Source organism: Gastrolobium bilobum, unplaced genomic scaffold, assembly GCF_033153095.1.
Source record: "Gastrolobium bilobum isolate Gb01-03AN ecotype WA unplaced genomic scaffold, APGP_CSIRO_Gbil_v1 utg1885, whole genome shotgun sequence".
In the NCBI taxonomy this organism is placed as follows: Eukaryota; Viridiplantae; Streptophyta; class Magnoliopsida; order Fabales; family Fabaceae; genus Gastrolobium; species Gastrolobium bilobum.
In genome coordinates this window covers 480,345-506,948 of record NW_026899589.1, presented here as the reverse complement: position 1 = coordinate 506,948, position 26,604 = coordinate 480,345, and the positions used below count along the sequence as shown (strand labels likewise).

General features: G+C 34.7%; 3 protein-coding genes across 3 annotated transcripts; 1 reads left to right on the top strand and 2 right to left on the bottom strand.

Moving 5' to 3' along the window:
• Nucleotides 1-4,021: 4,021 nt before the first annotated feature.
• Nucleotides 4,022-19,985, top strand: LOC133291751 (protein GRIP). The gene is made up of 22 exons (XM_061490064.1): nt 4,022-4,219; nt 4,691-5,205; nt 5,496-5,611; nt 6,060-6,229; nt 7,447-7,540; nt 8,078-8,164; nt 12,318-12,398; nt 13,431-13,556; nt 14,543-14,651; nt 14,726-14,805; nt 15,480-15,608; nt 15,697-15,797; nt 16,044-16,177; nt 16,287-16,384; nt 16,471-16,590; nt 16,712-16,739; nt 16,894-16,952; nt 17,422-17,493; nt 17,586-17,633; nt 18,369-18,474; nt 18,583-18,641; nt 19,442-19,985. Exons 2-22 carry the CDS (start codon nt 4,725-4,727, stop codon nt 19,550-19,552), a joined length of 2,409 nt encoding a protein of 802 aa, XP_061346048.1. The 5' UTR covers nt 4,022-4,219; nt 4,691-4,724; the 3' UTR covers nt 19,553-19,985.
• LOC133291774 (polyubiquitin 11-like) lies at nt 10,441-11,871 on the bottom strand. The gene is made up of 4 exons (XM_061490100.1): nt 11,758-11,871; nt 11,477-11,606; nt 10,659-11,137; nt 10,441-10,599 (listed from the first exon to the last, which is right to left on the bottom strand). Exons 1-4 carry the CDS (start codon nt 11,869-11,871, stop codon nt 10,441-10,443), a joined length of 882 nt encoding a protein of 293 aa, XP_061346084.1.
• A 1,448-nt stretch (nt 19,986-21,433) lies between the features above and the next one.
• Nucleotides 21,434-23,286, bottom strand: LOC133291779 (phosphoserine aminotransferase 2, chloroplastic-like). The gene has a single exon (XM_061490105.1). The coding sequence runs from the start codon at nt 23,122-23,124 to the stop codon at nt 21,841-21,843; it is 1,284 nt and encodes a 427-aa protein (XP_061346089.1). The 5' UTR covers nt 23,125-23,286; the 3' UTR covers nt 21,434-21,840.
• Between the last annotated feature and the right edge of the window lie 3,318 nt (nt 23,287-26,604).

Here is a 26,604-nt window from a genome sequence, read left to right as displayed (position 1 = left end):
TATTGAAATTTAACTTTTTCTTTCTTGTAATCCAACTCATATATTATTTTGATTTTGGGTATTTTCTCTTTATTTTATATTTTTTTGGTAATTAATTACATCATTTCTTTTAAAATTGGTGCTCGTTACTACCAAAATAAAATAAAAAATTGGTGCTTGTTACACATACTTTTTTGGAGAAGGATATTATAACCTATGATGCACGGACACGGGAGACGGGACACGAGACACGACACGCTGACACGTTAATTCTAAAAAATATCATATTTCGACACGTTTGGGACAAGTTTTAATATTAAATAAATTTTTTAATATATATAATTTAATTTATATTTAATACATATAAGAGTCCATAATAAGTCATATAACCAATCAAATATTTAAATTACATAACATAAATATAAATATAAATAATTTTTCGTACATTGTTAATTTTTCATGTCAAATTTCATAACAGAAAAAAATTAATTTATATATCATTTCTTTTATATTTAGTTAACAAAATAAAATTAAGATTTAAAAAAAAAAAAACGAGTCCGAGTGTCGGAAAAAGTTGACTGCGTGTCGGAAGAACGTGTCGGAGAGTTGACCGCGTGTCTCCAAATGTTTACAGCGTGTCCGAGCGTGTCCGTGTCGAACACGTGTCTGACACGCAAATTTTTCAATTTGGAGCGTGTACGTGCTTTCCAGATTGTAACAACCAAGTTGTGTTACTACCATGTTACTACCAATCAATCTCACCGTTAGATCGATTATGTTGATCCAACGGTTATATTTATTTTCATTTTTGTATGGTTATGATTCCCCATATTTAAAGTGAAAGCATTAAATATGGGAAATCATAACTATACAAAGGTGGAAATAAATATAAAGTATTAAATTTGGGAAATCATAATTAGAGCCGGCAAAACGGGCTCGGCTCGACGGGCCAACCCGCCAAACGGGACTGGGCGAGCTGAGTTTTTCAACTCATCTCAAAAGCGTGGCGGACTCATTTTTTGACGGGTTGATGGCGGACATAGGCGGGCCGAGGCGGGTCAGTGTAAAATAGGCTCGGGCTGGCGGGCCAACCCGCCTAACGGGGCGGGCGGACTGAGTTTTTCAGTCCACTTTCAAAAACGGGGCGAGACTCATTTTTTGGCAGGGTGGGACGGAGCGGGGCGGGCCGCCTACTTTGCCACCTCTAATCATAACCATACAAAGATGAAAATAAATATAATCGTTAGATCAACATAATCGATTTAACAGTGAGATTGATTGGTAGTAACACAACTTGATTGTTACAATATCCTTCCCTTACTTTTTTTTTTTTTGGTAAACCTTCCCCTACTTTTTTTACTTAACTTTTAAATTTGTTTTTTTAAAGTAAATTTGTGTAAAATTTGTACATAAGAAAGTAAGGATATATGGTTTTTAAGTGAATTTTTTTAAAATATAAAAACATATAGAATAAGAAATGCATACGTAATTTTTTAAATAAAAAAGTCTACGTAATAAATATGGAAAAATGTTTATCATTTTAAAGCTCAAAATATTATATCATTTTAATGAAAAAATGTAAAAAATATGATGAAGAATGGGGACTTATTAATGAATTTTTTTAATTTAAATATTAAGTAAATGATAGCAATATAATTTAGGAAAACTTCAAAAAAACACCTATAAATTTTCTTAGAATCACTTATCTCTCTACCAGAAATTTTGATTCATTTACGTCTCTACTTAAAGTTTCTTTATCACTTACCTCATAACTTGATTTTTCATCTAAAATTAAAGTTAACAGAGTTAATTTTTTTTTAAATACCAAAACTATCCTTAAAAAACAACAACAGAAAAGAAGCTAACAATATAAGTGTTTGTATAAAAGATTTCCAACCTATATATGTGAAAGAGTCAGAATTTGTTTTCACTCAAAAAAATTTCATTCCATTAACTATTATCCAACCTACACACGTGAAGCTAACATTGTGGATGTTTTCGAAATTTTTTCTTTTTCGCAGCCACGAGACATCAAGGGTTTCTCTATGTTGTTTTTTTCTATTTTATTTTAAAGGTAGTTAAGGTATTTTCCAAAAAAATTAACTCCATTAACTTTATTTTTGGATGGAAAATTAACTTATGGGGTATGTGATAAAGAAACTTTAAACAAAAATGTAAATGATTCAAAATTTTGGGAGGAAGTAAGTGATTCTAAAAGAAACATAGGGTTTTTTTGAAGTTTTTCCAATAATTTAAGTCAATGACTAGTAATAGGTATAGTTCAGTTATGTAATGGGGTCAGTTATTCTTGTAATATGTAGGAGTCAATTATTTAAAATTAATAGGAATAACTCCATGTCTAACGTCTAAGAAATTTATATTAACAATTAAAGAGATAATTTTTAGATAAACAAAAACAATGCTCCCAAGAAGAAGATTCTACTAGCCCTTCAGCAAAGGCTAAAATACAAGTCAGGAAAATGGAATAATCCTACCCATCAAATAACTGTCTCCTACGTATTATTACTGCAGTTATTACTGCAATTATTTATTTAAATAACTGACTCCTACTTACTATAAGAAACCCCGGTCAATAAAATGTGGGCACAGTTGGCTAAGGGTTTAGTTCATACTCCACAAGGGCGTGGGTTCAAACCCCGCTAGCCGATGTGAGAATTTTGTTAGTGGGTGATATATAATTCTTCTCAAAAATTCTCAAAGAGATTGGAAGGTCTTCTTTGACCTTAGTGGGATACCGACCCAGCACTAGTGGTTAACTTAAATTTGGTTTCAATGAAAGTTCAGCCACACGAGAGTGTAAAACATGAATCCTTTGTGTTGCTGCTATCCTTGTGATCATGCATTTAACCTCTCAAATGAAAGCATCAATAGATAAAAATAACTCTCTGTCTAAAGTCTGAGAAATTTATATTAACAATTAAAGAGATAATTTATAGAAAAATAAGATCAATGCTCCCAGCAAACGAGAAGATTCTCCTAGCTCTTCAGCCAAGGCCGAAATACAAGTTAGTAAAACAAAATAATCCTACCCATCCCTTCTACTATATACAGAGATGCCCCAACACTACTCTAGTTACATTACTATTATTGCAGTTATTTACTCAAATAACTGACTCTTACATATTACTGACTTCTAGATACTACAAAAATAACTTACCTCATTATATAACTGAATTAAAACCATTGGCGTAACCACATTGGAATTGGAACCGTGCCTTGACAGTGGCTGATTTCCTTAGAAGCTTTTTTTATCTAGTAATTGTAAGTGATTTGCTTCCTTCATAACTGCTGGTTTTGGCACAAGATTCCTTCACGATTGACTGATTTTTGGCACTAACTTTCTAATTTTTCTGCTCCTCCACTGATTATACCCATTACTAGTCATTACTTTAAATTATTTTGCTATCGGTAAAACATTAACATTTCACTTAAAATGATACAATATCCCGTGATTTAAAAGTACAAAACATTTTTCCTATAAGTATTATCTTAAAAAATAATATAGTAATCCCTTTGTATGTAACTTTTTTATTTTTTTAACCTTTGTTTAATTCAGTTGATTTCTCTAAGAAAAAATTGAAGAAAACTTGGAATATACTCCGCCGTTATTACAAAGTATGCTCTCTCTCTTTATTATTAGAATAAAATCTTTTTGATTTCTAACAAAAAAATGCGATATTTATTTTGGTCTCTTACAAAAAAAAAAAAAATCCATATTAATTATTTTTAAGGACTAAATTGAATCTTAATTTTGAAGGGACCATATTTTTAGAGAAGTGGAATTATAATTTTTGAGATACCACGATTTTAAAGAAATCAATTTTTTTTTTTTTTTTTTTATAAAAGATGAAAGTGGCGCCGTATTTGTTTTTAGAATGTAAAAGGAACTTTACTCTTATTATTAATAACGACAAGCACGATTACTCAAATACCCTTGTCAAATCAAAGTATTACAACTTCGATACTGGATCGAAATCCTGTTTCCTTGTTCGGAATAGAAATGTGCAGTGACAGGGTCATTCTGAAACGACAGCGTTTTCTCCTCTCCTTCCCGTGCACGGCGGCGTGAGATCCATTCTGCCACCGGCGATCTCACTTCCACCGCTTCTAGACTCTTACGGCGGTTCCCGCGTTCAAATCGAACAAGCGTCGTTTATTTGCTGAATCCTCCTCCTCGTTCGTTCTGTACCCCAGGTTCCTCACTCTTGGGAAATACAAGGTACACTCAATTGCTGAACCTTCACTCTTTGATATTTCTCCTAATTCCATAACGTTACTGGATTCGTGTTGAATTCAATTTCCATTGCATCCATTACAGCGTTTTCAGAAAGAGAATCAAATGACGCTAAAACTGAGCTCTGCTCTGGGTTCTCTCTAGCTGATCATGTAATCTGTTTATATGTTCTGGTGAAAATAATGAGATTAATTCAATGTTATGGATTTTTATGTATGGAGCAATTCAAAGTTGAGCTGAAAGTAATTGAAAATTTGTAGTGTTCGATTTGCCGTTCGAGTGGTTTGTGATAGAAAATTTTATTTCAAAGTATTTTTTTTCTTGCTGTTCTCCACTTTAGCATTTTAATCTTTAAGATGCCTAAAAGCTTTATTATGAATGGATGCCCATTTGAAAATTTCAATCTGTGTCTGATATGACATAGTAGGTTCATGGCTATTGTCTGTCCAATTGCAGCTTATGCTGGTAAAACTTGTGACGCAAGAAGTTGATGGCATCAGGTGAAGGTGATACTGGTGGAATGATGGAAAGTCACGGGGAAGATTCTTCAATTCACGAGGAGCATTTGCCTGATGTGAATAATCATTACAAAGATGGAAGCAATGGAAATCTTCTATTGGCAAACAGTTTGTCTGATGAAAATCAAGATCCTGCTGATACTCACGATCAGCTTCTACAAATGGTTGTTGACCTCAGATTTCAGAATGAATTCTTGAAGTCCCAGTTTGAGGGATTTAGCAATGTAAACAGTGTACATAGTGACTCTAGTGTACAGAAAGGAGTTGGTGGGCTGGAAAATGGGGAATCTGACATTGTTAAAGAACTTCAAGAAAGGATAGAATCGATAAATAAAGAACTTCTGGAAGAAAAGCAAACAAGAATTGCATCTGAAGAAGCTTTGAAGCACCTTCAAATCACATACTCTGAGACAGAAGCAAAGGCCCAAGAGCTCTCTGAAAAGCTTGCAGAAGGTATGATTATGTTTGTGTGCATGTATGAAAAAGTGAAAGTCATGCATCGACCATAAATGAAAAAGTTTGACTTACATTTAATTGCTACTTGTCTGGAAACCAGTTTCACCTCTAAAACCAATTCTCAAAGCTGGAGATTTCATTGATTTTTCCTGTTAAAGCTTAAGAATGATATAGATATGAACAATATATTTAGTGGTTGCTGAAATCATACAGTCATAAGAAAATTAATCACTCTTGTAGGTTTTATCTTCCCTAGAATGAATGCATTGTATTAATTTTTTGCGCAGCTCAATCGAAGTTAGACCAAGAAATAAAAGAGCATGAAGAGAAGTACTCTGAACTTGACTCCAAGTTTAATAGGCTTCACAAACGAGCAAAACAGCGCATTCAAGATATTCAAAAGGTGAACTGTTGCTATATTTTTTTTCTGGCTTCTTCACGTTTTAATGTTGATATTGTCTATATTTCCTTGAGGTAATGCTACTTACACAATCTTTTATCACAAACTTGCTCAAACTGCTGATCAAGTGGCTCTACTTAACACTTTTTTCCCCATATCAAACTTATGTGTAGTGTAGCAAATTAGTAGTTTGTGTTAATGGGATTACTCTTTTTCTTGCTATCTTTTATGATTGAGATTTTGTAATACAAGGACACCTTCTGTCTTTTAATGATGAACCCCGGGCCTCAGAATTCTTATATAAGCACAAGATAAGTCAGGAAGTTCTTATTGAGTGCTTCAAGAATACCTCCTGAGGCAACATACTCTGTTAAGGCACTTTACTGGATTATTTTATACGTGTTTATGTAGAAGTGAGTTCAATTTTTGGTTTGGGAAATTTTATTGCCAGGAAAAAGATGATCTTGAGGCCCGATTCTCTGAGGTGAATGAAACTGCAGAGCGAGCATCATCCCAACAGTCAGCACTGCAACAAGAGTTAGAGCGCACAAGGAAGCAAGCGAATGAAGCATTGAAAGCCATGGATATTGATAGGCAACAATTAAGAAGTGCAAACAACAAGTAAAACCACTGATTTACTTTTCATCACGATGATTGATCAGCACATCCATTTGTTAGAAACTTATGTATATTTAGGTGTGTCAGGATGATAGCAAACTCAATACACAATAGATATAAGTAGAACAGTAGCACAAATTAAATTAAAATTACTCCACTGAAATCATAAAACTCTGAAACATCTTTTATATATATTTAATGAAAATACACAGAATTACAGAAGCATGCCTTCGAGAGGCATGTTCTCTTCTTATTCTCCTAACTTTCTGACTTAAATTCTGCCTTTTCTTACGTGTTTTTCCAGCCTTTATTATTTAGTCTCCTAGTACCTACAATAACTTCTACAACAGTTACATTACAGCAATTACATTCGTACAATAACTTACATTCCTAAAATAATTTTTATAACAGTTACATTATAGCAGTTACATTCCTACAATAACTTCTGCAACAATTATTTTCTCAACAAGTAGGCAGCTATCTATAAGTGACTTTCCCCAATTCTATCTTCTTCTATACAGTTTCTGCCAGACAATTGAGAGGGCTTTGATCCCTTGTAATTCCTCCTAGAATAGACTGGTGATTAGAGGTTTCTGTTGTCTAACACAGGAGAAACTATGTTTTCATTTATTTTATAGGATAGGACTAATAAGCATAATAATAAGCTATGCTGATGATAGGATGTAAAAGTTATTTGCATTACAGGGGCCAAACCAAATCACCACTACTACTACCAACACCCTTCATTTGTCCCCTTTCATAGTTATTCATGTAATCATTTGTGACTAATTCCACTTCCTTTTGTTATAATTATGAAATGGGAGAATTTTTTTCTCCCTCCCCTGCAGGGGAAATTTTTGTCTTCTTAGGGGTTAGGTTCATTAGGCATTATTGATTAGTTATTCCATAGGCATGTTTGATATAAATATTCTTTTAAAAGAAATTTCATTTTCTCCCAATTGCAGTGAAAGTTAATTATTTTGTTCCAAACATAGCATGCTAACCCCTAATCTTAATTTATTGCGCTATGTAGGAATCATTAGACAGGAATGTTGTGTTAAATTGATCATAAATTGTTTCCAACAAGATTGGTTTCAAAATCTGCTTCCAGTGTAAAACGTTTTTAATGGGTCTATAGAAAACTAAATTATAGAAATAAAGGAGAATTCAGAGTACTGTATCCCAATTGTAATTGTTATTTTAAAAATCTGTGTTTCTAGACTTCGAGATACCATTGAGGATTTACGGAGTTCATTGCAACCTAAGGAGAGTGCTCTTGAGGCATTACAACTGTCACTTGCAGAAAAGGAACAGGTGCAAATGATCCTTTTATTTTAATTGGTGAAGTTTTTATTTTGATTTAGATCTCCTGTATGTTTATTATGTTGTGTTTATTCTTATTGGTAACTGATTTTGTCTTTGTCTCTTGTGGATATTTGCATGTAAAACTTAACTCAGTGCACTATTTATGGCTGTAAACTAAACAATTGTTATTGATACTTATCAATTTTTCATATTATACCCAACTTGTTTATATACTGCCTTTGCTCAACTACAGATACGTATTTCGGCCAAAATATATGACTATTTGATCTTTTCCTTGGACCAGATGTCTACCCCTTTCCTTAAAATGGTATTCTAGTATGAGAGTCCATTTGGATCCTCTTATGGGACAGCACAACAAGTTATGAATTAAATCTTTCTTGTCAAACTTTTTAGTGCTTGCTTTATGTTTTTATCTATCTTGATTCAAACAATTTTTATGACTTATATTAAATATCTTTCACAAATTTTTTGTGTTATTTTAAATTCCTATATTAAATATCTGTATTTTAAAATTTGACAACTCAGATGTTGGAAGATATGAGAGGGTTGCTTCAGGCTGCTGACGAAAAAAGGCAAGCTGCACTAGCTGAGCTCTCAGCCAAACATCAAAAGGTACATTTTTGTCTTTTAGCATCTTGGCTGACTTTTTTCTTATTTTCTCTTTTTATATATATAGGGTATAATATCATTACACGTTAATATTTCATCTAAGCATCCAATCCAGGAAAATGAAAGATAAACATTCGCCTCCCCTTCCCTCACTGTCCAGAGGTTAAACATTATTAGAGTATATAGTAAAGCTTCAGCTTTACTTAGTCATCTGGTGTATTTTACTTATTGTAATACTGGTTGTATGTGATTAGCACTTCACCTTTCTTTAGTTTGTTATTACAGTTGTATCTAAGCTGTTAGAGATTTGTTAGTAACTGTAGCTCTATAAATAGAACCTTTATGTACTGTGTTCAATAGAATTCAATATACAGATCAATGGCTCTTCGTCTCTCTCACTTCTCTCTCTATAAAATGAGTACTGATCATACTATCAATTGTTGGTGCATTGCAATATGCAACCATCACTAGACCAGAAATCAGCTATGCAGTTAACAAAGTGTGCCAATTCATGGCTCAACCTCTTAATGAACATTGGCTGGCTGTTAAAAGAATCCTTAGGTATCTCAAAGGATCTCTTTCCTTTGGTCTTTTTCTCAGTCCAGCAGCCTCTTTCACCATCACTGCCTTCTGTGATGCAGATTGGGCTGGTGATCCAGATGACAGAAAGTCAACTTCCGGTGATTGTGTTTATTTTGGACCCAATCTTGTTTCATGGTGGTCAAAGAAGCAGACCTTGGTGGCTAGATCCAGCACTGAGGCTGAGTATCGCAGTCTAGCAGCTACATGTTCTGAAATCTTATGGATTCAATCTCTTCTTCATGAACTTCGAGTTCCCATCTCCACTCCTCAGATTTACTGTGACAACTTGAGTACAGTTGTTCTATCTCATAATCCAGTATTACATGCTCGTACCAAGCATATGGAATTAGACATTTTCTTTGTTCGTGAACGAGTCATTGTATCACATATTCCAGCATCAGATTAGATTGCAGACATTCTTACCAAAGCTTTATCCACTGATCGTTTCATTGATCTGCGCACCAAACTCAGAGTGTTGGATCTCCAACACTGCTGAGTTTGCGGGAGAGTATTAGAGTATATAGTAAAGCTTCAGCTTTACTTAGTCATCTGGTGTATTTTACTTATTGTAATACTGGTTGTATGTGATTAGCACTTCACCTTTCTGTTAGTTTGTTATTACAGCTGTATCTAAGCTGTTAGAGATTTGTTAGTAACTGTAGCTCTATAAATAGAACCTTTATGTACTGTGTTTAATAGAATTCAATATACAGATCAATGGCTCTTCGTCTCTCTCACTTCTCTTTCTTCACAAATTCTAATAAACATAAATGAAATTGATATATCACATATAACATTACCAGAAATGGCTTTGCTAGTACTTTGTGAATCACCCTCTGTTACGATCCCATTTGCAAGGTATGAGACTTGAAGTCCTATATTGGTTATATGGAAAACTAACGTGGGGTTTATAAGGTCTTGGGAACTCCCACCCTTTGAGCTAGCTATTGGGGTGATGCATCTCAAGGTTCTTATCAAACGGTATCAGAGCCTTCCACTATGTCTCCCGGTTGCAATTGAGCGACGCAGGTGGTGATGCCGGCATTGCAGTGTTAGCCCGAGGCTAGTAAAAGACTAGCGCAAAGCCAACCTGCGTAATCGCCGGGGCTAAGGAGCGTGGTAGAATGTTACGATCCCATTTGCAATATATTGGACTTGAAGTCCCACATTGGTTGTATGGGCAACTAATGTGGGGTTTATAAGGCCTTAGGCACTCCCATTCTTTGAGCTAGCTTTTGGGATGGTGCATCCCAAGATTCTTATCACCCTCACTCTCATTTCCAATAGAAGGGAATTCTATGTACTTTCTCTCTTAGTCCTGCAAGTATGATTCTTCATTCTCCTCCTCCTCCTCCTTCTTATTTCCAATAGAGTGGGATTCTTTGTCCTCCCTCTCTTAGTCCTGCATGCTTGACTCTTCATTCTCCTCCTCCTCCTCAACAAATTTATCTCGATTAATACCGCAATCCGAGCTTGAAGAAACAAAAATACATTGCAATTAAATCATGGTCTATCAACCTAAAGAAAACTAATGCAATAATTTGTCATTTTTGTCTGGTTTGCGTACTATGAATTTAATGTTTTGACATGAAAACAAGTAAAATATAATTTTTAAATAACTTGCAAGCAATTGAAAATGGAGAAATATCGCTATAAAGAATGCAAGTTTGTCCAGAGTACCAAACGTCAATATATTTTCAGTTTTTTCTTAACCAATCATAACAGAGACCACTTCTTCTCCCCCTTCTACGCTGCTTAAGGAGTTTCATGGCCTTGCAATTATGGGTTGTATCCAACCCATGCTTCTGCGGGTAAGACTCAGGAAGATTTATGCCTTGAAATGGGTTCCATGTAATCTATAACAACAAAAACAATTCAAATTAATTATAATTGGTTCTTTACATGGTATCAGAGCAATTGGTTCTTTACACTCAGAGCTTTCCACCTCCAATGTGATAGTCTTACCCGTTAGGGTCTTCACAAATATTTGCATACCACCACGAAGCCGCAAAACCAAGTGCAGAGTACATTCCTTCTGGATATTATAATCAGCAAGGGTACATCCATCATCAAGCTGCTTCCCAGCAAAGATAAGCCTCTGCTGGTCCGGTGGGATGCCCTCTTTGTCCTGGATCTTTGCCTTCACATTATCGATGGTATCAGAACTTTCAACCTCCAAAGTTATGGTCTTCCCAGTTAAAGTCTTAACAAAGATTTGCATCCCCCCACGAAGACGTAGAACCAAGTGCAGAGTGGATTCCTTCTGAATGTTATAATCAGCAAGGGTTCTTCCATCTTCAAGTTGCTTGCCAGCAAAAACCAGCCTCTGCTGATCTGGAGGGATACCCTCTTTGTCCTGGATCTTGGTTTTCACATTATCAATGGTATCAGAGCCTCGTGTCCCGAGTTCGATCCTCACCGCCTTCTATTTTCTTTCAAGTGGAATTTCTTTGTTCGTACAGGTAGGTGGACCTGTGCATTGTCCACCCTTCAAGCCCAGTGGGCTCTCGTGTGAGGGGGCGTTTTGAGATATATAAAACCATTAAAAAACCCTCACCCACCAGTTTAAGCTTTTGGATTGAATTGGTTCTTTACAATTATCAAGTCAACAAATGAAGAAGATTTTCATTTATATTACGAGGGGTATTTTTATAAACTTACATCATCATAATTTTTTTTTCTTCAAAATCTTAGTGTAGGATTTTTTCAAATGTTTAACTCGGGTTTTGCAGCCTTCCACAACAAACTTTTCTAACCATTTATCAATCAACGGGAAGTCCCTCTCTTCAAGGTTGGCGGATCCCATCACATCTGGAGTCACATAGTAAGGCCCAAATTTTAAAAGTTTCTCCAGGCATTTAGTCTGAAGTTTGGGAATATGTTCAAGAACAAAAATTTACATGCACATTTGACAAGAAAAAGTAAATCAGTTATAAATAACATATTCAAAACACAATACAATTTTAAAAAGTAATAATTATAACCAAAATTATAAAACTTACTTAATGAAGAACTGCAGGAAATGACAATTCCCTTGCATTTCCAAAATCTATTTTATCTTTATTTGCATCAAGAAATGCATGGAGGTTGTTCAGAGATAACCCTATTGTTAGGCTCTGGTTGCCCATTCTACTTGAAGTGAGAGCGAGAGTGAGGTGGAGGAGAATGAAGAATCATACTCGAAGGACCAAGAGGGGGAGTACGTAGAATTCCCTTCTATTGGAAATGAGAGTGAGGGGATTCACAAGGCACTAGCAAAGCCACTTCCGGTAATGTTGTATGTGATATTTCAATTTCACTTATGTTTAACTTCTGGACAGTGAGGGAAAGGGAGGCAAATGTTTATCTATCACTTTCCTGCATTGGATGCTTAGATGAAATATTCACGTGTAATGATATTATACCCGATATATATATAATCTTTTAGGAGGACACCACATCCTCGTGTACTCTTTCGTCCCTCATCAAATTTCTTTTATTGAAAAAATAAAAAAGGTTACACTTTCTGTAATCTGTGCTGTGTATTTTGCATCTAGATGTGCTTTGCCTTCAATTCAATGTTTGTTTCCTGCAGAATATAGAGAGTTTGGAGGCTCAACTTAATGATGCATGGTCTGATAGAAGTAAGGCAACTGAATCCATATCTTCACTGCAGGTGAGTTATATGGTGATGTGCTTTTTGCATACTTGCCATGGTTCATAAAGGGAGGAACAATATGCTGCTTAGTTGAAAATTATGTTCCATTTGTTTGGGATGGAGGGGGTTGAAGTTGCATTGATGACCAGATCTTAATGATTATTTAAATATAGCTGTCTTTTTGATTTCATGCTTAGCTTTTCTAGTGAGTAGCTCTACTACTTTTAAACAGAGGTCTGCAAGGGCTGGGTAACGAGAACATTTATAGTGGACTTAGACTAGAAAACCAACAACCAATTTAATTTTAGTGGGGTTCAGGATTTACTTTCAAACTGCTACTAGGCCTTGAAATTTTTCTGATTTAGAGACATTTGGAGGATGATGAGACCTTGGGATGCACCACCCAAAAAGCTAGCTCCAAGGGTGGGAGTGCCCAAGGTCTTGTAAACCCCACATTAGTTGCCCATACAACCAATGTGGGACTCCAAGTCCCATACCTTGCAAATGAACCCCAACATTCCACCATGCTTCCCTGGTGCGTGCCCCCACGCACAACTCCACGTGATGGATGCTCTGATACCATTTGATGAGACCTTGGGATGCATCACCCCAAAAGCTAGCTCTAAGGGTGGGAGTGCCCAAGGTCTTATAAACCCCACATTAATTGCCCATACAACCAATGTGGGACTCCAAGTCCCATACCTTGCAAATGAACCCCAACAAAGGATGAGCTCAATCAGCTGATAAGTTTCTTATTCTTATTCATTGTGTGTGTAACACATGTTTTGTCTTACTTGCATAGTTAAGGACATTTAAGTTCTCTTTTAATATGTTAAGTTGAGAGTCCATGGACTCTTTTATTTGTAATAATTAAATGAAATGTAATAAATAAATATTTTTTTGGGGATTGATTATCCGATGACAATCTTTTATGCAAAGAAAAATGATCTGCTGCCAATCACTTCACATATATAAAATACATGTACTCCTGCATATGTCAGAAGTTTCCGGCTGATGTCCTGACCATGTGCAATCCACTAATGCCTCCAGGTTCTAGTTGCAGAGAAAGAATCTATAATTGCAGAGATGGAGGCAGCATCAACTGGGGAAGCGGCACGGCTCAGAGCAGCTGTGGAAAGTGTGAAGGGGGAGCTTTCTCATCTAAAACAGGAGCATGTATGGTTCTGACTCTCAAAATGTGTAAATTAATGTTCCATTCTGTGTTGGATTTCTCTTCCTCCTCTCCCTTCTCTTTAAGCAAGAGCGTTTTTGCAGTATTATGTAATATGTCGACCCGATATATCTTTAACGTTTGAACTATCTACAAAATCAGTTCAATAATGCATAAATCCAATATTAAAATTAAAATACTAAAATAAAAGGGTAGTAAGCACATAATATGTGACTTTCCTTAAGCAATGCCAATATATTATTAGGCAACTATTATGTCTATCTTGGTTCATATAGAAAGTTAGAACTGTTTGAGGAGCATTTTTGTCACTTAGCCTATCATCAATTTGGATAAATCGTATACTTGGAAGCTTATGGAATTGCAATTTATTAAATAAAAGTGATGATGTTTATGCAAATTTAGGCATTGACTTCTCCATTACATGTGTTGAAATGGAAGAACGACTTCTTTCTTATTTGGGTTGATCTATCCCTTAAAAATATGCTTGTACAACCAGGAATGAAATTATCCATAGTGCATTGACTTGTCTGAAATTAGTTAACTGTAATGCATGTTTTAATTGATTAAATTGCTTAATTAAATTCCTGTATGATTTATCTTGCTAAGGATGTTCTTCAATTTTTTTATCTGTTAATTTAATGTACTCATTGTTATGAATGTTCTTTCCCTTTATATTTGGAAGAAGATTGTGGTTTTAGCTTGTTGGGGTTTGAAAGATCATGGGTTCAAATCCGAGAAATAGCTTCTTTGCAAATATGCAAGGGTAAGGCTGCATACAAGGATTGCCCTCACCTCACCTTCGCTAATCGGGGTTTAATGGGGAGTGGTTTGGGGTTTGCTTAGGCAATAAAGATGAGTATTTTAAGAGAAATTGGAGTGTTTAAAAATGTGGAGGTCTTGTTGTTACTGAACTTATTGCTCTATACTTTTGTTATATGGTTGCTTTAATCTCAAACTATGGTGTGCTCAGGAAAAAGAAAGGGAAAGTTGGGAGACTGCAACTCAGGCACTTAGAACAAAACTTGAAATTGCAGAGAGCAACTGCATACGGGCAGAAGTTGAAGTAGCAAAAATAAGAAGTACATATTGATCCGTCTGCAAGCTTTCTCATATTCATTTTAATATGGATATTCATGCTTTTAACCATGGCCAGGTCAGCTGGATTCGGAAGTATCTACACAAGCCAGGATCCTCAGTACGAGAGATGCTGAATTGTTGGCTGCCAAGGAAGAGGTTCTAATTAATCTTCCCTTATTAGCTGGTAGAAAATTAAACAGAGATTAAATTATGTTGATTTGTAGCTTGTCTCTTCTGTATTTTAAAGAGTGCCAAACAGTTTTTGTCTATCTCTGGAGTTGGGTAAGAATTAGGAAAATGTTATGTCAAAGAAATGAACTCAGAGAAAAAAAATCATCGGTTCTAATAACATGCTCTTGTTGGGCATAAGAGCATTTTCTTACTTATATTAGAATTTATGATATGTGAATTATGTAATGTCATATGGCATTCCAGTTGTGGGAGAGAACCGTGTTTCTAATCCGTATCTGGTATTCCTTCTGGACTAGTAAGTGAAATGGTTTGAAGTTTTTGTCGGTGTTTTGACAGACAGAAGAGGAACTACTTGGTTGACAAGATAATTTATTGCTTCAACGAATCTGATATTTTTATTACCTCGTATTTCATAACAGTTCCCAACTATTTTGGGATAAAGGTGATGTTGATGTTCATATTTTAGAACAGTACAGCCTTTAATTGAAAACCGTTCATGGAAATATGTCTTGTGTTCCATCCACATCCGTGAATGGTTGTTGAATAGTCCCTTGGCAGCATCACATGTGAAGATAAGATACGTATCATTTACAACAATGCATGTCGGCTCTCTAATGTTTGGTTTTGTGCCTCTGCAGATCAGATGTCTTGAGAGGGAATTTTCTTCATACAAGGCCCGTGCACATGCACTTCTTCAAAAGAAGGATGCAGAACTGGCTGCAGCTAAAGACTCTGATCAACTCAAAGCTCTTGAAGAAAATCTAAAAGTACATGTTCATAATAGTCTGGTGAAGAAGACATTGTTTGATTAATGTAAATATATTGATCGCCAATCACATTCTTGATTTTCTACAGGAGGCTGAAAATGAAGTATTATCAATAACAGAAGAAAGGGAAAGAGTTCTTCAGGATCTTCAATCTGCTATGGCTAATCATGAGAAAGAACTTGCAGAAAGGTGCTATTATTATTGACAAATCTTAATGGGCTTTTTTACCTGATATGTTGCCCTGAATTTTATACAGATTACAATCATTTAGTTGGAAGCATAAGATGAATCACTAGTAACTGAATTTGTGAGAAACTTGCTTTATCTCATTGATTTGTGCTATGATTCTGGGGCAAATATTGGATAGACTACAATAATTATCTTTTTTGCTGTTTAGTGTGGAGCAGTCACAACCTCTCATTTCATGAATTTCAGAGACACAGCCCTTGAAAATGCTAAGCAACAGATAAGGAATTTAGAAATAAAGCTTGACTCAGGTAATGCTCAACATCTAAAAGAGAAAGAGGAATGGGGACAAAGCCTTCAAAATGTAGAAGAAACATGGCGAAGTAATACACTCTGCTACTTGGTTAAATAGTTGCTAATACCTTATTCTTCTATGATTCCTCATCTGCATGAATCTGGCATCAGAAGATTAACTTAAAGCAAACTTTGCAGTCAGATGCGAGGCAATGAAGGCCGAAAATGAAGCAACTGCTGCAGAAGATAAGCAAAAGGAATTTGAAGAGCTCAAACATCGATTTAAAAAATTGAAGGTAGCCTGCAAATTGTTAAACCTGTGTTTGGACCTTTTTTCTCCCCTCCTCTCCTTTTTTGTGCTAACTGAATCTATAACTTGCAGGAAGAGCATGCTTCATTTCATGATCTTGCTGATAGAATGATTGAAGACAAAGATAATGAAATATCCAGACTTGTAGATGAAAATAAGAATCTTCGTCTTTCTCTTCAATCAAGACCGCCAGTATGTATTTTACCTGTTTTTTCAATATCATGAGAATGAAGACCTTGGTCCTATACTTAACATTTCTGTGGTCTTGCATATGCATTCTACTGGTGTCGCGATTCTGTGCAAATGATCTAAGGTCGATCAAAATGATAAGTATAGCACAGGTATTAATTCATTTATAGTATGATTATGATAGTAGTTGTGTTTTCTTTTAAGTATTAGTTCATTTATACTTGATCATATTGTTGCTAAATGTTATCATAAGTCAATCATTCAGGGGTGATGACTGACACTTTAATCTTCATCTGTTATGTACAGCCTTGCATAAATTGGATTCAACAAATTTAAGTCCCTCAGCTGCAGAACAGCAAATTCTGGTATATTCTTCATTTCCAATTTTCAGTTTAATTCTATTTATCGCTGTAATATATTCTATATATATATATGAGACAAGATCATTTAGCACCGGTGTCAAACAAAAAGTTTAAAACCTCATCTCAAAGTCGTTGATCTTGCCTTGATCTAACGGTCCTCAAATGAGGTATCAAACTTTTAATTTGACACCGGTGTCAAATGATTCTACTTATATATATATATATATATATATATATATATCTATTTGGAAAATATTGTGTGTAGCGATTTGGTCAGGTTTGAGATATTATAACAATCGTTTTATCCTCCTTTTCTTCTTCTTCTTTTTTTTTTGGGAAGGGGGTGGTGTTGAAAGTGGAAGTTTCGTTCAAAATATACAAGACTATTTCTTTTAGACTATCTTGCATATACTTAGTATATTTTGGAGAATCCTTCATTGCATCTTTGTTTTGATCCTTGTCATAATTTCAGCTTTTGGCTAGACAACAAGCTCAAAGAGAGGAAGAGCTAGCACGGTCACAGCGCCATATTTTAGCTCTTCAAGTATGGCTTGACCTTTTTAAAATGTTCATCTTTTATTCCCCCTTCTTTCCCTTTTTTTTTCTTTCTTCAGTAATACTATAATGCTAACTCAGGAAGAAATTGAGGAGCTTGAACGTGAGAATCGTCTCCACAGTCAACAGGTATGTGTGTGCCGGAATTCTTTAAGATTTTAATCATAGTTCCATATGAAAGAGTGAGATGAATGGGTCTACAAGGTCAACGGTTGTTTCTTTAATTGCTAGACTATATTTTTTTCAGTAGATATTCCCTGACTTTTAAGGTTCAATTAAAACTAATGTTCTAACAAGATTTAGATAGATTCACTTAACAAAGAAAAAAGTTAATACCATGGATATAGAGTGTTAAGGACACACCAGAGGGCCAATTGATGTTGCTAATGGCAGGGTCAGGATGAATAGCCTAAAATTGATAGTTAACCCTCTAAATTGACAGGTGCAAGAGGATGTGAAGTTAAACATGGATTTAAAGACTTTAATATTGCGTTGACTGTTTGCAGTTTTCAACAATTTTCACCCAATCGTAGCACTTAATTATGCATAAAAAATTTGTAGCCTTTCATTTTTGTTGGATAGAGAATCAGATACTTAACTAGAAAGCTGTGTTGTGTTGTTTTTTTTTAATAAAATAATTAGTGTTACTGGAGGTAAAGATCTTCTGCTAGTAGTTCTCGTTTATATTGCAATTTTCAGTTAGGAAAATGTTCTCATGCTACATTATTTTTAAATTTGTGACTATTGAAAAATAGATAAATAAATGACCATCTTCGGATGAGTGATTTGAACAATTTAGTTTTAATTACATGTTTCAGCATATAGTAACTTGTGCTTATGAATAGCCGAATATTATGACTGTAGGAAGCAATGTTAAAGACTGAGCTTCGTAGCATGGAAAGAACGAAGAAAAGGGAGGGTGTAGATATGACATATTTGAAAAATGTTATCTTAAAGCTTCTTGAGACAGGTATGATTTTTTTATTTTTTTTAGAGTGAGGTCCTTCTTTGAATCTCCTTTACATTTTCTAAGTAGTATTGGGAAGCAAGTTTAATTAATATGAATTTTTTTTATCAGGTGAAGTGGAGGTATTGCTACCAGTTATTGGAATGCTGCTTCAGTTTAGTCCGGAAGAGGTAATTCTGTCATCATCTACTTTGCATCCCAAGGCTCTTATTTGGTAGAGATAGAAGAAAAAAAAAAATTGGGGGAAGGAATGAACTTGTGCAAAGTAAAGAGGTGCACTCTCTACAATGCTATAATCATTGTACATTTCTTTCCTACTTCCTATTACATCTCCTAAATTAAATTTGTTTTTATTAGAAATCACTTTGATGCAATTTGAACTTGCAAAAATCATTTGGCTAAGACTGTGAATGTGCTCCAGTGAGATGTTCTGTAGGCTCATCAATGGGCACTACACAAAAGTAATAGTAGATATTTTAAACAAGTTTTTCTATAAAATAAGAATTTCAAATATATGCTCAAGCATTTAGTTGGATGGTCATTAATTGCTCAAACCAGTCTTGGCAAAATTCGTTTGGCTTGTGAATGTGCCCCAGTTATATGTGCTGTAGGCTCATTAATGGGCACTACACAGAAGTAATCTATATTTTAAACATGTTTTTCCATAGAATAAGAATTTCAAATGTATGTCCAAGCTTTTAATTGGATGGACAGTATTTGCTCAAATCAGTTTGCTTCATGCTTCAAAAAGTTTTACCGCTATACAATTCTTTTGTCTTCCCCTAGTTTTCCGGATATAATAAAAAATGATGTCCCTTACAAGAGTCAAAAACTATTTCTTATTTGTTTTTACGTTTCAGCAATTTATTTAAGTGCCAAATAGAATGTAAGTAATTTTTTTTAAAATCAGAAGTTCAGTTATGTTGATGAATGAAAAGGAAACAATTCTCTGCAATTTATGCAAGTGCAGATTCAGAAGTGCCAGCAGGCATATCACAGCTCAAGAGATGTTCCACAAAGTCCTGCAAGTGATGCTTCAGGATCCGGCCTATCTCTTTTCTCAAGATTCTCATTTTCTTGATGGCATAAATGGGAGTGCTGGAGAACTGTTTCGTTGCTGATAGAATGTCTGCTTCTGCCTTACAGCTCTAGGAGTATGTTTGTTTGCTTACTGTACTGAGAAAGCAGGTTTGTATCTGTAAATTAGAAGGAAAAAAAAAAAAAAGGTTACAACAGCAAATGCTCAATGCAAGTGTTTGGAAGCTGACAAGCTGTAAAGAAACATCAAGGGTAATATACAACAAATATAACAACAGGGAGGGAGGACTCACGGGATGTTCTGCCTGTTGTTTTGTCGAGGGAGCAACAATATAATTCATTTTTTCTCATTGAATATGTTGAGTTGAAAAGTATAGAAAACTGTATTATATTTCTTGATATATTTAATTTTCAATTTGACAATGCCAAAGGAATGATAATTCTCCTTGAATTCATACTAGCTTTGCAAGTAATAATTAAGGCATTTTTGGTGTTACTGAGTTTTCATGAAGGTTATCTTTTTCATTGGTGCATTAAAAATTATGTTACTGCATTATGATTTGCCGGAACTATATTATTATTTAATATCATAGCCTCATAGGTCAGAGTTGCTCAATATATGTTGATATTTCATCATTGCAGGCTCTTGAACTGCTTCTTGTTGAACCAACGTTGCTTGATAATTTAAGCACTTCATTTCCTTGCGGAAAGGACTAGATGTATGTCAAATTTTTGATATGACGAATATCAAAGATAAACAAAATATGTGCACCTAGACACGTTGTTTTAATTATCCTAAAATGAAGTTCGATAATGTATTTGAGCAATGTCACGGGTAATATTGGCATATACATGTCGTGAATAACAAATTTCAATTGAGATTTGATGTATATTGTGCTCTTTGTCTGCAAATGTCTGCATTTAAGATACACGGCTGAATGCTACCAAACAACGAGGACTTAAAAGATCCATCAAATAGTAACATTTGTAATCAAAATGGAATCGCGGGGGTTGGGGATGGGGAAATGCTTACAAAAATGGAGAATTCAAACTATGAACTTAAAAAAAAAGATTCTCCCCACCTCCTTTGTATCGAGACAACAGGTTTTGCCCAACAATTGTTTTTGTTCATGAAGGTTGTTACTATATCTTTGAGTTCACTGTGAATTTTATAAGTGACGATATATTTATTAATAAATTTTATAATATGCAAGAGTTAAACTTATGAATGGTTTGATATGTTCTCGCCTATAGGATATATCATGAATTCGAATCTATACTAACATCACTCTTAAGTTCATTTAGATATAAACATTTATTAAGAACATCCAACCACATGGAAAAGGAAAAATATCATCCAGCCATCAAAATAATACTAAGGAATTTGGTATCCTGAGATCAAGTAAGTTTTCCCAGCCAAATGGCAAAGAAACCAAGTTTTCTTAAAATATAAAAAATTTCACCCTACCTCTATTTTTAATTTTCCAATGAATTAACTGTTCCTAGGGGTAAATTATCAAATTCTTACCTGTGCACCAATTTTTAATTTATTGTATCACGTGGGTTGTCAATTTGCTATCTCCCCTGCTAAATGCTGAAAGCCGCAAAGTTGGGAATTGGAATCGCTACAATAATAAGACAATTTACTCTCTTCATACTTTCTTCTAAACAATAATTAAAAATAAAATCTTATACTAGTCCCACTTTTGAAAAATAGATTTAAGATATTTCACTCAATAATTAAAAAATATTAAAAATATGTTACTAACATTTCTTTAGTAAGAATAAACAGTTAGTTTAAGAATTACCCCAAGATAGGACTCTAACACCATGTGTACGAGCACACAAGAACTTTTCCTTCCATACCTTTCAATAAATCAAGGTATTTGTAGTTCCACAATAACTCAATATGTCTCATCCTCATTTTATTATTGCAAATATACCATGTTACATCCAGTAAAATATCACATGAGACTCAACCCTTACAAACTTGTAATTGAGGACATACCAATAAACCGAACCTAAACTAGTTCACTTCCAGTCGACAATGGTAAATGCAATGAAAACACAACCTGCCGACCCAAATTTGAATATCAAACATGGCACTAAAAAAGTGAAAAGGAGACGACAGCCTGTGCCTAATTAACTAAAGAAAGCAAAAACTGCCAGAGATTCTTTGGAATTATAGTGACACTTTCTGCATAACAGAGAAATGCTTGCACGAAAGTGGTGTACCTAACTAGGATGCACTAATGATGAGATTAAATTAGTACATCCAAGTTGAAACCACTACGATTATCCAAGTATTTCCAGCAGACATAGGATCCTCCTCTAAGCATGCTTGGCCTGGAAATCCTTCATGAAAGCCACCAACTTCTCAACCCCAGCCAAAGGCATAGCATTGTAAATGGAAGCTCTCATACCTCCCACTGACCTATGTCCCTTAAGCTGAACCATCTTTTCCTTAGCAGCCTCCTTAATGAACTCAGCCTCCAATTCTGGTTTCACCAAAGTAAATGGCACATTCATGAAAGACCTCACTGACTTCTCAACCGGGCATCTAAAAAAGCCATTGCTTTCATCAATGGCATTGTAGAGAATCTCAGCTTTCTTCTTGTTCTTCTTCTCAACCTCCTTCAAACCACCTTGTTCCAAAAGGTCCTCAAACACCAAACCACACATGTAAATACAATAACAAGGAGGGGTATTGTAAAGTGAATTGTTCTCATCATGTATCTTGAAATCAAGCATCACAGGAGTCACTGGCTGAGCATTCCCAATCAGATCCTTCCTGATTATCACAATGGTTACACCAGAGGGCCCCACATTCTTCTGGGCCCCAGCATAGATCACCCCAAATTTGGACACATCAACAGGCTTGGAACAAAAATTTGAAGACATATCAGCAACCAAAATGCCACTTGCATTTTTGGGTGTTGGGTAATCCTTAAACTCAACACCATGAATAGTCTCATTTGCACATATATGCAAATACCTAGCATCTGGGTTCTGCTCCAATGAATCAAAAGATGGAATCTTTGTGTACTTTTCAGATTTCCCAGACCAGATCACCTTTGGTTTACAGTATTTCTGTACCTCCTTGAAGGCCTTGTCACCCCATGAACCGGTGACAACGTAATCAACGGTGTCTTCGGGACTGCAGATGTTCAACGGCACGGCGGCGAATTGGGTGGTGGCGCCTCCCTGAAGGAACATAACGGAATATTCCGGCGGGATCTGCAAGAGGGTGCGCAGATCCGCTTCGGCTTTTTGGATTATTGAGAGGAACTCTTTGCCCCTATGACTCATCTCCATCACGCTCATGCCGGATCCGCGCCAGTTGTAGAGCTCCGACTGTGCCCTCAGGAGCACCTTCTCCGGCAGGGTGGCCGGTCCGGCGGCGAAGTTGAAGACCCGATCTTCCGATTGGGTGTGAGGAACCGGTTGAGCCTGCACTTGTGTGGCGCATTTGATGGATATGGGCTTGAAGGTGGTGCGTAGAGAGGTGAACGGAAAACGATGGTTGTTGTTGTTGTTGTTGATGTTGGTGGTTTGGTTGAATAGTTTGTTGGAGTTTTGGAGAAGATGAGTGTGAGTTGAAGTTGCCATTGACATGGTGACGGTGCTGAAGATTTTGTTTTTGTTTTTTGTTTTTTTGGTAAATCAGAGAGACAGAGATACAGAGAGAGAGAGGGAGAAAGTTTCTGCAGAGTTTGGTGCTTTTTTTTTTTTTTATTGTTTTGGAATTTGATGTGTTTGGCAAAGATCTGAATACCAAATAGGGTTGATTTATATTGAGTCACATACAATGTGTTGTTTGATTGATATTTTAAACTCAATTTCTCTATTAAATTTTATGTGTCATAATTATAGCTGGGTACTTTTATTAGATTGATTAATGTTTATTAGTTACTCATTGTACTTGTGTACGTCTATCTTAAACAACTGTATCATTTAATTGATAACTAATTATATTTGTGTTGTCCTATATTATTTGTTACAATTACTTTTAATCAATGTTGTTTTGGATACTATCCTAAGATATTTATTAATTATAAAATTAATAACAGTCGACAATTTATTGAAAATATGGATGTCTTAAAAAATGGCAACCTTAACGACACCTCTTCAACTCTGTTTCTGTTATAAAGTATTTCTCCTTAGAGAAAAATAAAATCTGTGAGAGTCAAATGGACCATTGAAATTTGCAGAGATGTGGTTGGTGGTATAAAGTTGGTGGGTCGTTTTTTTTTTTTTTTTTTTGGTAAATAAGGTGGGTGGTTTTAATTGTAGAGTAAGAATGCGGGAGTGAGGTTTTTGTTTTTTGGTTCATAATTATATCTTTATAGTTTGGACTTTAATTCTACCCTTTTTTTTTTTAAATGCTGGCGGCGCTCCAAGTGTTCAAAGAAAGATCAAACTCTTATGCATATGAAAGAAAGCTTGTTGGTGGGGTCACCACGCAAACATCTCATAACTCAAAACGTTTTTTTTTTTTAGATAATGTTACTAGAAAAGATCTAAAAAATTAAAAATAACTAATATTTTATTTATAGTCTATAAATTTACAAGAATGAATTTGTTAACAAGTACTAAAAATATCAAGAATAAAAATATCAAATTTAAAATGAAAATAATTCATATTTAAAAGTACAAGAATATTTTTAGTAATTTAAAATATTTAATAAAGACTATTCAATTATTAATAGCATATTTTCAGACACTATTAACAAGACTTGAAAAAGAATGATTAAATTGTTTCCAAAAAAAATGATTAAGTTGATTTTTTTAAAAATAAATTTTAGTATTTTACCTTTTCTTTCTTGAGTATACAAATTGAGATTTGAAACCTTTTTTCTTTTAAAATAAATTTACCATTTACATCAACACAGCCACACATATGATTTCAAAAAAACAATTGTCATTTAAGATGAGTCATCCATTTAATCCCCACTTTAAAATTGAACTAATATTCAATTTTGTTAGTGTATGATATTATTGTTGTATAAATGGTTATGAATAAATAGTTGGAAGAGTCACGTCTTTTCATTTTCGAATAGTCGTGTCTCTTCGTTTGCGAACAATCGTGCCTCTTCATTTTATTTTGTAACAGTTGTGTCTTTTTGTTTTTGAAAAGTCGTGCCTATTCTCATGTCACCATTCATCTCTTATAAATACTCGTGTTCTTGTAATAGCAAAAAAAATATTGGTTTGGCGTTAGTAACGCCACAATCATAAAAAGATAAAGAGAGAAAAAGTTGGCATATGTATCACCATAGTGACACCAATAGCGCCACACGAAAGCAACTTGGTAGAAGTCTTTGATTTTTTTTAGATTCGGATAAGATTGAGTCATATATTTTTAAAGATATTAACATATGACTTATGAGATAAGATATTGTTATTACTAATTAGTGCTACTACCAATATCACTACCAGTTTATTTTATTGTTAGATCGAGTATGTTGATCTAACAATTTATATTTATTTTTCATCTTTGTATGATTATGTTTCTCCGTATTTAATATGAAAGCAATAAATATGAAAAATCATAATCATACAAAAGTGGAAATAAATATAAAGTTTCAAATATAGAGAAGAAAGAAGGTTATTAGAAAGTTAAATAAAAAATGTTGTATCCACATAATCAATCTAACGGTGAAACAAATTGGTATTGACATTGGTAATAATACTAATTGGTATGCATACATATATATATATATATATATATATATACCCCTGACAAGAGAGAGAAAGCGCAAAAGTAGAGAAAACAAAACAAAACAAGGAAACGAAGAGGAAAGAAACGAAAGCGGTAAGAGAAAGAAGAAAAGAAAGAAAGAAATAGAGAGAGACGCATAGCAGAGAGAAAATCGAGAAAAAAATAGAAGAACGTGAGGAGAAAAATGAAATAGGAAGGTAATATTGGGAGAAAACCTCATTCTTTTATTTTAATTTTTCTTCATCTATTTTATATTTAAAGTTAGTATTTTGAAGATATTTCTTTAAAAGTTGTGAAGATGTAGTTTCTCTGTCAAATTATTATGAATTTATTCTACTCTTTTGGTTCATCTTCTATATTTGGTTTTGTGAAATTGATGAATGACTCTTATTGATTATTATAAGAATGATGAGAATTGTAACATCCCGGGCGTTTACAATGGTGGAGAGTGATCGCCGGTGCGAAAGGGCACAAGCAAAGAGCGGTTCCTGGAAGACTTCCAGCGACAGGGGTACATAAATGAATCGAATCAACACTTGAAAGAGAGGGATTCCAGAGACTGTGCTGGTATGGGACAATATAGTTGAGAATAACTTATAAGAATTAATTTGTACTACCTATACTAACAAGATGCATCTACTTTTCAGTAGCCCGGAACAAAAGAACTCCATAGTTAAGCATGCTTGACTTGGAGCAATTCTGATATGGGTGACCTCATGTGAAGTTTTCCCGGGAAGTATGCGAGTGAGGGAAAAGCACGCTGAAAAGTCTCGTGTTAGTGTGTGGGGACAGTCGTTGATCCTTGCAAGTTGCCAAGCGTTACAAGTGGTATCAGAGCAGGGTTTCTCTTCCAGTACGTTACAAGAATCAAGACTATAGAACTAAAGGATTCCTTTGGTACCAAATGAATATTAACAGAATATGTAATCTTTTACTGAATGATTCTGATGTGACTGACTCACAAATGTTTGGGATCATAATGGTTATAGGGTAAGGGACGTCTTATCATGGCTTGAGCTCCGCTACACAAAACCATTTACATACAAAATCCACAGAATTTGAGCATTAGTCATTTCAGTTAAAGACTACACATTTCTTTATATGTTTATATGCAGAAACCTACAAAGGTTTGAGTGTGTTTGTATGTAGAACCCACAAAAGGTTTGAGTATGTCTAAATAAGAACCGACAAAGGTCTGGCTTATATTTATTATTCATCATATTATTTTCCTGTTATAAACATATTTTGAGAGAATGATATTTCTCACTAAAGTAGTTGGATTGGTTATAGTTTGAAAATCCCAATGTTATTGAATTTATCTCACATTTTTTTATTTTTATGCTATCCTTTTCAGAGAATAAACAGGTCAGTAT